General features: G+C 36.0%; 1 protein-coding gene across 1 annotated transcript; it reads right to left on the bottom strand.

Annotated features, from left to right (window-relative positions):
* Positions 1-1049: 1049 nt before the first annotated feature.
* On the bottom strand, positions 1050-13762 carry LOC132545206 (uncharacterized). Its single transcript, XM_060208881.1, has 7 exons — positions 13746-13762; positions 12970-13213; positions 10687-10803; positions 6630-7266; positions 5514-5679; positions 3867-4306; positions 1050-1633 (listed from the first exon to the last, which is right to left on the bottom strand). Exons 1-7 carry the CDS (start codon positions 13760-13762, stop codon positions 1050-1052), a joined length of 2205 nt encoding a protein of 734 aa, XP_060064864.1.
* Positions 13763-14843: the final 1081 nt, after the last annotated feature.

Raw genomic sequence — 14843 nt, 5'->3', positions numbered from 1 at the left:
TATCTACTCGACAAGATTTGATGTCAGGAATTATTTCATGTCTTTGCAGATGTTACGGTTAACACATGGATTAAGGGGTACGATATCCAATCCGTCACAGTTTACAGTGTCCCTGATCACTGTGACTGGTATCAGATCTTCGGCCAACCCATCTGTCCTGTGTGTGGATTTATGGTGTCCGATATGTCGACTCTCCGGTCGTATCTTTTTGTGTAGAGTTTGCTTTCTAGTTTGTTTCTACTCTAAAACCATATATTTTCTCGGAACCAGATTTTTTTATGGCTTACAAAACTTTTTTCATGGACATTTGGTTCTTTTGATAAATATCAGTCAATAAATCTTATATTTATATTAACAGTTCGAGGACATGTAAATTCGTGGATTAAGCTTACCGACGGAATCAAAGAAAAAAATCCCCGACAAAAATTAACGACTTAACAGTATCCGTCCTTTATCTCGATTTATTTTTACGCTATTTAGAAGCATTGCTTTTATCAAAGACAAGTACATAAGGAAAAATACACCTTGCTCAACGGTGGCTGTGATTTGTCCACAAATATAATTTATTCGACTCTCTGATTCCCCAGATATACAACTTGCAAGTAGATTTGCATACAATCATTAAACCAGCTACAGTTCGTGAGTTCTTGCCGTTGTAAAGGCATTATGTAAAAAAAACATATATTTTGGTTATCATTATGTATATTATATAACATTCCAAACACCATTTTATAATATAAACCAGGTTGCTCACGCGAACATTGTTTTCTTCTTTTTTCAATATCTATACATTGAGAGTAAAATAGAAACGAAATTCTACCTTATATATGCATAGGTAATTGTTACTGATAGAAAACAAAGTAATGAAATCCCGAATAAAGAATTCTACATAAGACTTACATACACAATCATTCTGCTCTCATCGTGACACAGGATTGAGATCCGTACCATTCTAGTATGTTCCCCGTACGACAACGTGTTACTACAATGATTCTCTATCATTTTACGCTTTAGGTACTATTTTGAAAGTAGTGCCCTGACTATAGGGGTCACAGGCTATAATTAATGACATCTTTTTTGTTTTGAAGATACTGTTTACGAATCTTTAATATTTCTTCTACAGGGGGCGCTATAATAGCCACGATCCCCATGATTATTGCCCAGCCCTGCGTTAATCCGACCCAAACATCAAACTGAGTCGCGTTCAGGACGGGGAATGTTGCCATGATACCGGGAATGATAAAAGTGACTAGAATGACACAAATACTCCCTCCTATGTAAGCAGTGAATTTGGCATGCCTAAATGCAGCTGCTATTTGTCCATATGATGGCTTTTTGTTGTACACCTGTTGCTTGAGCTCTTCACGCAAATGCAACTCCCACGGATGGAGAGGGTTATCAATGTCGTACATTTTTTTCCATTCAGCATCAGCATCAGCATCAGTCTTAATTTCATGAGTAAAAGCGGATACAATCATACACGTGATCAAACTAACACCGAAACTGCAACATGTTCCCGCCAAAATAGAGTAATCTTGTGACGTATTCAAAAGAAATTTGCTCAAGCCTCCCTCGTACGTTGATGCAACACCAAGCATGACGGCAACACCGATTAACAAACCGGTTATTCCCCCTAAAAATAAATTAGATTATGCAATATTAGATTGCTTCTGACAACAATGATGTAGAATAATTCCCCGCTTGAAATTGTAAAGGAATATGACAGTACACCAATCAATTAGAAATATGACATTATTTCAAAAACAAAATACCAGAAATAGAGTCAAGGGAGTCATAATCAAAGGAGTGTAAAATGTGAATAAGATTTATACAGATACCCTAAACTGTGAATGGGTCACCTGTCAAAGTGTTCCTGAGCGGCAAAATACACATGCTAACATAATTAGACCACTTTTGAATTACTTTCAGTGTTGTTATAACAGCATACTGATTTAAAACATTAATAAATCGAAGAAATCGTTGTTGCTTTTCATGAAAGCAAGATTATTTTTCCAGTTTGCATATCTCTTAAGTGTTGTCGTTTAACACTACGCACCACTTGCCCAAAAGACAATATTAAATTTACATTCTGATATACTAGTTATTTGAGTAGATTGTGCTAGTAGTATGCAAATACTAGACATTCTACACGTATGTGTTTTGTAACTTGACGAATATTGTAGATATTTCTGAAGACGTAAACTTTCTCGGAGAACCTGGGATTATCACATTTGTACTTATCCAGTGGCGAAATCTTTCTCTTTATTCTTTTGTGAATATGCTTTTTCCTTAAACGATATGAATTTTTTAATGCTTGTTAGTGTTCCTAATTTTTCCATTGTTGTATACCTTGTTCTCATTTGAGAACGTGACAGTACTTACTTGGATGGACCAGATTTACATGGCGGGTGTCGTCGATGGATTGAAAAAGCCTACTCTTCTGGAACACATTGTCTTATACTCCTTGTACTTTTTCATGAATCTTTATGAAAATCTTTTCTTCATATTTTGTCCAATTTTCATCGAATTTGAGTTTCAATCCAGAATCTGTTGATATTCTGTGTTGCATTTGTAGATTTTGGTGTTTGCAGGTGAAAGACATTGATGTTGATCTTAACTCCCCGAGGTTAGAAGGAACCCACATTCTGCGTTTTCATTGATACGAATAGAGGTCAGGTTCATAATATAGCAGTTGAAATTCGTTTACGTCATGCAATGTAAAAGATATGGAATTTGAACGAGTTTTGGGACTAGGACACCCCTATATCAGGTTTTTGACACTGATTTAGACCAAAGAGAATTTCCACAATCGTTCTCCCACAATGTAGGTTTCATCAGTGTATGGTCCTAGCACCACTGACGAGTGCTAGGTTGACAAAGTCACCAATGTAATTGATTAATCGATTATTTAATTTACTGTTTGTAATTCAAAGTTTATATCGAAAATGACGGTTCTATATGTATATTCATATCCTAAAGTGATACTATACTCAGCATATATATTTGTCCTTCTGATGCCCCAGACTAATTGCCCTTTGTTTCAATCTGTGAGCACATGGTAAAGCGAAAAAGTAGAGTACGCACGCTCTTCCGAAACACTTTGTCTTATTCTCCCTTGTGCTTTTTCAGAAGTATCCTTGTAGATCTCTCTTTTGTTCATATTTACATATGTTTATTGAATTTGTGTTTGAATTATGGTTTTATTGACATTCTCTAAGGAACAAAGGAACCAGTAAGCATCAAACACATCCACCTTCATATCGCACAAAGAAATAGAATAGTTCTCAATGAGATAATCGTGAATATCGTAAAACTTTCTCATTTTTTTCACCAACTTGTATTTCTTTTGAAACCCTGTGTAATGAGTTTGTCTGTCAGTTGATATAAAATAAAAAGATATAAAAATCGCGATTATTTTTCAGGGATGCAGGATGGTTGTTGCTATCCAGTGAAAATTCTCAATGCGGAAAATGAACTCTTCGCACGTACCATACAAATTAGTCTTTCGTGTCCGTGAATTTTGTATATACGATAGACGCGGTCAAAAAATCTCAGTAGTTCATAGTGTTCAGAAATTTTTTTTTTCATTTTCTTCGACACCTGTTGATTAATAAAAGAAGAGTAACTTGGTTGCTATTGTGTTTTTTCGAAGAATGAGCTGTACCAGCTTTACCTGTTGCCAGTCCCAGATTTCTTTTCCATTTATACTTGTGTATTCTTGATTTTCTTTGCCTTTTATAAGACAGTAAGTACTTATAATATCTTCCTGTTATACTTGTAAATACCTGATTATCGCGTATACTTACCTGTTATACTTTCAGAGTATAATTACTTGCTATATGTCCCTGATTATCGAGTGTATTTACCTGTTATAAGTCCTTGAGAGGTAGCTTTAACCCATACAATGGACAAAATGACAGCCGGAAAACATGGTATCGTAACTATGGCTCCCACGTAGAATATCCAGTTTAGATCTATACCTATGGCGAATACAGTCAAACCGTAGGGAATGATACATATAGTCACCCATACGATACACCAGTTCTTAAAGTCAATCAGATACCTCTGGTACGTGCGGTAGGGACCGTGAACAGTACACATGTACGGTGACTGAACGCCATGTGTTTTCTTTAGAGCACGTCTACACAAATCCTCAGCACATTGCTGACAGTCCGAGACAGCTTTACAAGCACACATTGAAGTATTTGATGTAGGAGTGTCCTGCTCCTTTGGGGCGGGGCTGTCCAAGTCCGGAGCTGGTATCCTTTTACCGCACAGGATGCAGTACGCGTTCTTCAGATTATGGCTGCAAAACACAAGAAAGCTTATCGATTACATGTGATATTCAAATTTTAATGATTAGTTCTTTATCGTTAACAGTCCTGGGTTTAGAATGAAGTTGATCGAGTAACTACTTGTAAAAAAACCAACGAGAATACCGGCATTAAGATGATCATTTAACTCCCATCCAACGTTGGAAAGGTATAGGAGAACGGAAAATCCACACGAAGAACCCTAAAAGCACATGAGGAGAATAAGATTAGAGGTTCCTGAAGAGTAAACATCGACAAACGTCTGAAATGATGACAAAGCGAATGCTCAAACAACCAATCAGCGAGCATTGAACACATCTCACTTCACGTCGTACAAGGAAATAGTTATTACTAAAAGAAAGCAAGCTGACCACTAGTGTACATATATCTTAAAACCATCCAATATTTCTTGTCCATCTGGATCTCTCAAAACCCGTGTGACTACACTTAAAAAGAATTGATCTAAAAAGTTGTGTTTTCTTTTTCTGTCCATCACAAATTTCCATTACCAATTCCTGAATTTTTCAATAAAATATTCAAATGGTACAAATATAATACACTGCTGTTCGTGTTCAATTACTTTTCGTGTAAGCAACATCCATGGAGACAACATCAATTGTTGGTGATTGTTTTTCCTTTTGTAGTGGTCTCTAATGTTTTGTTTAAGGGAGTTCTCAGGTCAGTTGTGACCCGAGGTCAGATGACTATGGACTATATCATAGAAGCTTCTGTATTGTTTATGACAATATCATCATTTAACCCTGTACTTTGAAGTGTTAGCAATGCAATTCATAAATTGTCATTTTTTCCACATTTCTTGGAATGCAAAATACAAAGATGTATTTACATTGACTGAAACGTTAATGGTGGGTGTTAGAATACGGCGGTAAGGAAATAGATGTTACTCACTGACGAATGTAAAAGAAATGAAATAACAACAATCCGTCTATTTTCGTGTTACATTCAACTATCATTGCAAGAATACTCTTAGAATATCCAACCAAATATGTTATGTTCATTATGTAGACCATCTAATATTGATTGACATACATATAAAATGTTTGCATTATGATTCCATTTGCAACTTTTGATGGTTAGGAAGAGTCTGTAAAATCAGTAACAGTTGATATATATATATATATCAAATGCCAGCTGATATATGACATATGCCTTGTACATCTCCACAATGTCAAGACTTACCGAAATGGACGAATGTAGGTCTGGAAGATGTCATAAACGATGATGGACGAGATGGCCATCACCTCTCCTGACCCGGTCGACATCAATGCCATGGACAGTATAGTAAGTGTTAAAATTCCTCCCGTTGGTCCAAGGATTTTCTCAGCGATAAACGGCGTTACCAGCCCTTGATAATTACCAAAATACGATAAAGATCTTCTGGATGAAATAGATACATATTGAATTAAGCAAATCACAATAACCACCATAATATGGATAATAGCAAAGCCATTTGGAGCGCGCGTATTATTATCAGTGATGTATTTCATTGTGATAAACAAGCATGACAAAATGTTTGACATTTAAATAATATTTAAGGAAATCTTTCTTCCTTGAATATTGTACATATTGTGTTCAAAACTAGTTCATTAGTATTTTGTTATCCTTTCGGATAATCTCTGTATGTTTGCCGAATAAGACACCAATAGCGTAGTCTCTCGATCAGCCAGACTCTTGTTGTCTGCACACGTATTGAAGCGTTTTGGTGAGCGAGACTATTTGTTGCTATGTGCGTCATGTTGCTATCCGCCATTGAGGTAAAGCATTAATAGAAGTTCCACTTCCGTGTCACTACTTCATGACTGATAGTGTATGTGAAAAATTTCACTTTTTACTTCGCGGGTGCTATCTTTCGGGCTTGCTATTGGGTAAAGTTGAAGTCAGTGATACTCTCTCATCGATGGTCATCCCTCGCTAGTGATCATCCCTAATTGGTCAGTTAAGATGAGGAGACCAACAACGCATTTCATTGGATATAATAATTAGTACACAGACCAGGTCAAGTGAGGTTTAGCATATCCATTTTGCCTTTATTGAAATATCGTAATTTTTACAAGAACATCTAATCAAATATTGTGTAGTATTGTGCCGGCGTCTTTAACTCTTTAAAACCGGTCTTTTCAAAGGAAATAAAATGATTTTTGCAATGCACAAACGGCATGTCATCGATACCATTGTGTTACTGACAGTTTGGTTTATTTCTGCCTATATGTGACCACAAAAGCTGTGTATAGACGTTATTTATTAAAAAAAAACGGCTCAGCACAGAAAAAAGATGTCTAATATTTGTAATCTTACCTTGATCAATCAGGTCTGAGGTCAACAGGTGCGTGTTATTTTCACTGCTGATTGCAAGATAAGCCATGCCTGTAGTTGTAGCCATGGTAGAAGGAATGGCCAGCCACATAAACCCGGCCAGGAAGAATCCCCACACGCCTTGCATAGGTTTGGCAGCGATCCTACTCTGCCAGGAAGCTTGATCACAGTAGGTGACAGCAGATGCCACAAAGAAACCTATAACACCATAAAGTATACCAACCCCAGACCTGAAGGTCAGAAAACTACTTCCAGTGTTTTCTTCTGGTCCTTTTACACACGATAATACGTTGAACATTCTGGTAGCGTCACCAATATTATCATAATCGCTGTCACTATTATGTAAGACATTTACAAAGAAAACAGTCAATGAAACGAATATAAGACAGACGTTGAAATAGGACACATAAAATGTTGTCCCGATTCCACCAATCAGAGAGTAGGATCCAAACAACGTCGCCATCATGAGAAGAGTGAATTCATCAGAAATATTCTTTGTCAACGATTGAATGGTTGATTTTCCAGCCAATAGTAAAGCCGTCATAATAACCATATTCGTGAGGAGCGCAAAACAGCAGAATACTATGTGGGCCTTCTTACCGAATCTGGCGTAAATGATCTGCAATAAAACAGAAAAATTCGACCGTGAAGAAAACCAAACTTTCACATAATTTTTTTCGAAGATTTTGAAATATCCAAGGAACTGACCACAACTGTTGTTCTATTGTATCTAATGTTATCTGTACGATTTAATTCATACAATTGTGCTCATATCATATAAAGAGTATAAGGTGATTGCATAAATGGAAGTGGAAAGATTTTTATGTGAATTATTGTATCCTTGTTATGTGAAGTTATCTAGCGCTAAGTGTGTTAATATCTCCTGAGGGTAGTGTTTTCATCTTGCTCTTCTAACAGGATCTATGATATAAAGGTATAAGAGTTCGTAAGGTAGGGGTCAAATTCCGATCTGAAGAAGGTACAAGTTTACGAGTTCTAACTCTATGCAAAGCTTCCATGGTCACGCATGATCAGAGACAAATCAACCCTCACCGTCAGTTTAACAATGGTATCGATGTTATATTGTGGCCGGCCATGTGTATATTTCGAATAATTGTATTTCTTTCGAAAAGACAAGTTATAAGATGAAGTCACTATACTGCAGTATTTTGTTCAGAGGTTCGTGGAAATTACGGAATACCAGTACAGAGAAAATGTGAGTGCCGGGGGAAGGGGGTTGAGATACATGATGTAAGCCTCCTTGTGATGGTACGCTAAGAGTCAGGATCATCAGTCTATTTCTGATACAATATCGTTTCTGAATATGACAGCGAATAAGATTAGTATAATTGTGTAGTAGTCACTTGTTTACAAACGTGTGTTCATATGACGACCCTGCTGTAAAGTGACAAGTACTGATACTAAACCTTTTGTAGTAGGTAAAGATTATCTTAGAAATAATTACATGTAGTTAGGTATTTGTGGTAAGAAATGTGAACAACAATTTACCTTAAGGTCGATGAAGTTTAATACGAACAATAGTATAGTAGCTTTTCGTGATGACTAAAAATCTTATGTTGCCAAAAACTTGCATGTACAAAAGTTTAAGCGGTATAAGAAGATTTATATAAACATCAATTTACCTGTAGGTAGTTTTTGTAGTAAATAGATATGGATTTGACAACAATTTACAAGCACGTAAGTATCACAGTAAATAAAGATTCATATGTTGATTTATTATAAATTGCTTAAGATTTGAGGTTTAGAAATCTACTACATCCTTTTATCAATTATCTGGCCAATTTTGTACTGGTGTTCACACATCAGGAAGTTCTTTTCATACAACATGACATTGATTTACGGTTGAGTGGTTTTAAGTGAACAGGTGAAAACATCATAACACCTTACATGGACACTGATCGTCTCGGATGACTGTGTTGAAAATGACCCGGCCATCTGTATTACATCATATGTATATACTGGACGCACAAAGTTAAGGATTATATATATATATGTAATTTTTTTCTGCCATTAACATAAATTAGGCTTGACACTCCTTGACAACTGTTTTATCACCAAGGCATGCACAATAACATTTCGGTAACGATTTGCTTGTGCAACCTACACCAAACTGTGACAACACGCTTTAATTTGTCACAAAGTGTCATTTCTGAATAATGAGACCTCGATCAGGTAGACCACGGGGTACGGCAGCCCGTTAGGATCGTTTATTTAAGCACTTTTGCTGTGCAAGTTCCACATGGTTGAATAACGACTTCCGTCAAGCAACTGGAAGAAGAATTTCCGTACAAACCGTGAGGAAAAGACCTTAAAGCTCTGGACTACACGCCCACAGACCGGCTGTACTCCCTCGTTTCACACTTCGTCGCCGCAGAGTTTGGCAATATTTGGCAGCAGACCATGTAAATCGCGACGGATGAGTGCAGCTTTTTTGCGGACTTTCATGATGGCAGGAGTGTTTGGTGTCAGGTGGGCGAGAGGTTCGCTGACTGCTGCGTCACTGAGCATGATCCCAGGGCACGGATATGGTGTGGGCAAGGATTAGTTTTGCTGATAGGACTGACTTGTACGTGACTGAAGGTGGTAGCCTCACAGGTTAACGGTAGCGGGATGAAACCCTCAAATTGTAGGACTCTTTGCGGGTGCTGTCGGCCCTTTGTTTGTACTGATGGACGACAACGCTCCACCACATACAGTTGGACTTGTGAATTAGAACCTTCAAGAAGAAACTATCGAGCGTATGGACTGTCCTAGTCTTTCAGCCAACCTTAACCCGATCAAACGTGCGTGGGACCTGTTTCATCAACGCAATGCCAATCGTCAGCGGCTTCCTGTCAACCGACACGAGCTTGCTAGCGCTCTTCGTCACGAATAGCAACAAATTCCGAAAATGACTATACGGCGCCTGATTCGCAGCATGCCAAGCCTATGACGAGCCTTTACTGGGGCCTATGGAGGACACGTTCGCTATTGATAGTGTTGTTTTATATTATCAACAAAATACCTGAAAAAAATGTCCTTATATAATGTCAATTCAAGGAAGAAAACTATCCGTGTATGTAAAAGTAAATATAATGGAATGTAAAAAGTGTTGTAGAATATACAATATAATAGACTGTTTATTGATGTAGGATTTAAAGTGAATAGTGCGCAATAAAGATATCATAAACGTTAATACATTTTATCAGTACAATATGTCACGATGATTTCCTCAGACAGCCCGCGATCACCGATAATTACATTATATATACAGTACATATATTACCGACTGTGTTATATGTGGCATACTGTTTACAACGTAATCAACTAGATGGAATTATTACTGTCGATACCTTTGAAATGTTTCACTTTACATATTAAAGATGTTAACAATACAATCCTAATACTGAAACATGTTGTATGTAAAATGAAATTGATGAATATTTAAGTTCATAAAAGTGCGTGCCGTGACAATTTTAATTAAACTTTTTCGAAAAAATGTTGAATGTGAACACTACTAAATTTACACGAAAACATGATGGAAATGGAACAAAAAATACTGTAGTAGTATGAACTAAACACCACAGAAGAATTTTAGAAACTAAACGCCTACACGTGTACTCGTCTTGATGTTTTTGTGGTAAATAATGTATATATCAATTTACCTGTAATAAGTCACACCTACACACACACACACACAACACACACACAACATACACAAACCACCACACACACACACACACACACACACATACACAACACACACAAACCACCACAATCACACACACATGGTTCAGCAGAATATACTGTATGACTTTGTATACATTTGAATTTCTTCTGTGATAGGATTTAATTATTTTTGTCGGATATTTAGACATCTAGAAAGTAAATGTTCGTGTTAAATCAGTCTTGATATGAACAACAATTAAAATATTGTACCTGTAGGTAAGTTTTCGTGTTAAAGACATGTATGGAAAACAATTTACCTGTATGTGGGTGAAGTTAATAAGTATTCACACAAACAACAATTGCAATTTACCTGAAGGTAGGTTTTTGCCCCTGGTGCTCGTGTTTTAAAATGAACAGAGAAGATTGGAAAGATGAAAATGTTGAGAATGACGCTGACGGAATACCAAAATGGCCCGGCTATTCCAATCTACAACAAAAATGATAACATTGTGATACACATCGTTATGAGAAAGTGCTGTACACTCGTTTAGAATGTCAAAAAGGACGTGGTTACTGATTGCTAATTGAAAAAAAGAAAATACCGACATCTCAACACAATCTCAGCTCAAAATAAATACGATGAAACTACTATGCCAAGTGTAAACATCAGATTAAAACACACGGATACAACTGAAAACAAAAACAAAAAAAAAAAAAAAAAAAAAAAAAAAAACCCAAAAAACAAAAAAATTGCAAAGTATGTTACATGTATGACACGTTACCAAATGAGAACAATATAAACAACAGGGGAACTACCAGTGGATATGAATGACCAGGCTTCAAGTCGCCATTCCATGCTGTTGTAGAACATTTGAACAAATGTATCATTTATAAGAAAATTGACAAGTTGTAGATGGAATAGTATAGGTGAACACCTTATAACTACTCATCACAACGTTACTTTAGACAGGATACTATCTAAATCAGATTTTGAACCGTATCCGGAGCCATTAAGAAACGGAAATTCTGAATGGCTTCATCACCTGTCATTCGTAAGGATTTCTAAACATTTCTGTAAACTAATGCTGAAGAGCATAACAAGAACAGGTGATCATTGTAATGTGTATATAAATCTTAAGACGATTTTCACCAGATCATCATCCCACTTTCTGACTTGATAGATGTTTAATCAACAGAGAGATCTTGTAGTACACATGTACCGGACGTCTAAGACATTACTATTTTGTTTAATACTAATCAGTATTTTCTATAAACTTTAACACTGTGTATATAAGACAAATGTCAATGTCAGTTAAACTCACATTATCTATGCCTAGTGGTTATATGGGTATCAATATCATATTAATAAATTTACTTGATTTTTGTGACAACTGAACATGACCGTTGGGAATTTGAAAAAAAAAATCTATATACATTGTGAAACTATTTAATATATCCCAAAATCAAAAGAACGTGTGAAATCAGTAGCAAATGAGAGTGACCTGTACATATACACTATACACCAAACACTGTACGGTCGTTAGAGATAGTGTATACTAAGTGATATTAAGGAAGTCGGTGTAGGATCACTAGTCCAATCGGAAAAATTTCCCGAGCCTACAGCAATTCTCTTCTCCATTTAAATATCATATACCCTCCAATATGGATCAACAATTACGATCATGAAAAAGTCAACCGATCTATCTTATAATAATCATAAACTTAATACTACGATATTTCTATACCATGACAGAGTCTCATGCCCCAGTATTATTGCTAAGTTAAAACCTTAACAGGTATCTGCTGATGACGTGGTCAGTATCTGGAAATTCTTGAATGAATTCAATTGGGACATGACGCACTTAAAAGTTTAAAAAGGGTCGTATGGTGACCATTGTATAGAGTTTATCAACCCCTTCCTTACACTCGATTTACATATCTCATTTCACACCTTTATAAATTTCTCAAGAAATCGAAGATAAGTATTAGGAAGCGTGTCCATGAACTGACATATAAGTAAGAAGTATATTGGAGAATGAAATATCTATTTCACAGCTGACTAATTTTGCTTCACAATCCCCTAATATATCAATAACATATGTTTTACTACCTGTGGGAAAATACAACGCCCTACACTCCATTAGAACTGTTACAGCAGACAGGCTATAAAACATCAGAGTGACTTATCAATTGTGTTTATAATAGTAAATGTAAAATAGCAGGTTAGAGCGTAAAAATATACGTTTGGAAGGACATGCAATAAACGTAAAGCAATATATAAACAGGTTAATTTCACAAAAATAAATAAATAAATATCAGCTAGAAATCCTACCTATGTATGTATTTTAGAGTTAATATGTAAGGTTATTTGAATGATAGAATGATTAAGGATAAATACCTAGAGAATACATGGTCAGCGTCTCAAAATATAAGCTGTATTCGGGTAAGGGTGAAGAAAGACAAAAGTGGCAAACCTCTGGCGAGCCATTTTTGTCTTTCTGTCCCAAACCATTGTTACCTGATCTGTGACATACTATGCTACAGACGACTCGGTAAGTGTGAAGCCCATGAGGACAGCAGTCTTAAACGTGTATATAAAATGTTTAACAAAATTGTAATGTAACAAAATTTTAATGCAGAATATCTTCTTTACCTTTGTTGTTATGGTTGCACTTTGAAGGATGTCGGCGGGCCAAAACAATTGTGACGCTACTGTTACCGCCGTCAAACTCGTGCTGACGTCACCTCCGGCGTCAAACGTCGTGTCAAGGTTATTTTCATCATGAAATATGTGTTTCCTGATGGCGTTGTGTATCAGAGCAAGGATGATGGAAAACCCACCAAAACCAAGGAGTATTAATAAAGCTGACTCGTGCTTCTCCAGAACAGGATTTGGTCTAAATAAAAAAGGGATTGTTTTGGTATTCAAACGACCAGTTTGAAGTAATACATTTACACATTATCTTTTATTGTAAACTTGCTAGATTCATTCATGAAAAGTTGAAGTCAAGCAAGTGCTCAGATTAACCTCACAATTTTTGATAAAAATTCAAATAAAATGATGCTATGATGACAAGTTTCAGAGAGATGATTTAATTACTGAAAATTTGGAATGCCTTAGGATTGAATTGGACCCCCTACATTCAAAACCTCTGATTATTGGAATTGTGTATAGGCCTCCAAATTCTGAAAAAAAGTTGGATTGGAATAATTTGAATCAGTGTTGGACAAAATATTTTGTGATCATGATGAAATCATTCTCATGAGTGATTTTTACATTGACACACTACAAGAAAGTACATCAAGTAGACAACTTCAACATTTGATGAGTTACAGTTTCAACATGACAAACCTAGTAACTGTTCCGACACAAGATGATAACGGGATATGTATAGATCATATATGGACTACTACTCCACATAAACATACACGGAAGTACCTACCATAACTATGGGTGACCCTGTCAGCGCTGTCCGAGTTAACAGCAAGAAAGAAGAGAAGATACAAAACATCATCAAATACAGATACATGAAAAAATTCAACCATGAATCTTTCTACCAAGATGTTGAAAACGTGTCCTGGTTCTGTTTGGATGTTTTTGACGATGTAGATGACATGCTAAAAACTTTCCGAACTTTGTTAATGGACATAGCAAACAAACATGCCCCAATCAGGGAAAAGAGAGTGCGCTATCAAAACATTCCTGATTGTTGGACAGAGGACATTAACATAGCTATACAAATACGGAACAAGCATAAACGTGGGGGTCGAATAGACTTTATCGCAAATGGAGAAACAAAGTTACAGCTATGATAAAATTTGCAAAATCTAATTTTTTCACTTCTGGTTTAGATCAGTGTAAAAATTTTAAAAACCTACTGGAATAATTTTAAAAACTTTTTCCAAAGAAATCTTGAAGTTTGCCCAGTTGTATAAAAGATCAAAGTGAAGTTGATGTTACCAATGAAACTGAAACAGGTAACTGTTTTAATTAATATTTCACAAATATAGCGGAACACTGTGCAAAAGACACATGTAACAATGACACTTCAGGTACTTTAGAGAGACTTAAAGTGTATACCCAAGACAAACTGAAGGGAAGTATTTTTAATATCCCCTGAGTAGAAACTACTTTTATCGAGAAATTTTTATTGAATTTAGATGTCAACAAGGCCACTGGGCTAGATGACATAAGTGCTAAATTTTTAAAGCACTGTGCCAAATCCATTGCCCCGATTGTATGTAAAATCATGAATTTCTGTGTTTATACAAATACGTTTCCAGAAGTTTGCAAAAGTGAGCCCTCTTTTCAAAAAGTGTAAAAAAGAACTGTTGTGCAATTACAGACCAATATCAGTATTGCCTGTTTTATCAAAGTGTATAGAAAAGCACATGCATGTCCATTTCTTATAAGTTTTTGACTTATCACAATTTGATCACAGATAACCAATCTGGCTTTACAAAAAAAAAATTCATGTCAGACTGCACTAACAACATTACAAATAGTTGGTATGAAGCTATTGACAA

Source organism: Ylistrum balloti, unplaced genomic scaffold (assembly GCF_031769215.1).
Source record: "Ylistrum balloti isolate Yb309-2 unplaced genomic scaffold, AGI_CSIRO_Ybal_v1 Utg369830, whole genome shotgun sequence".
NCBI lineage: Eukaryota > Metazoa > Mollusca > Bivalvia > Pectinida > Pectinidae > Ylistrum > Ylistrum balloti.
The sequence above is the reverse complement of the archived record's forward strand: the minus strand, read 5'-3'. Positions and strand labels throughout refer to the sequence as shown.

Excerpts from the sequence above, each read along its gene's own strand:
- LOC132545206 (XM_060208881.1), bottom strand. Across the intron at positions 5,680-6,629 it reads CTCAGACCTGATTGATCAAG|GGCTGGTAACGCCGTTTATC; the intron begins GTAAGATTACAA and ends GTAATTATCAAG. Across the intron at positions 4,307-5,513 it reads ACCTACATTCGTCCATTTCG|CCATAATCTGAAGAACGCGT; the intron begins GTAAGTCTTGAC and ends TGTGTTTTGCAG.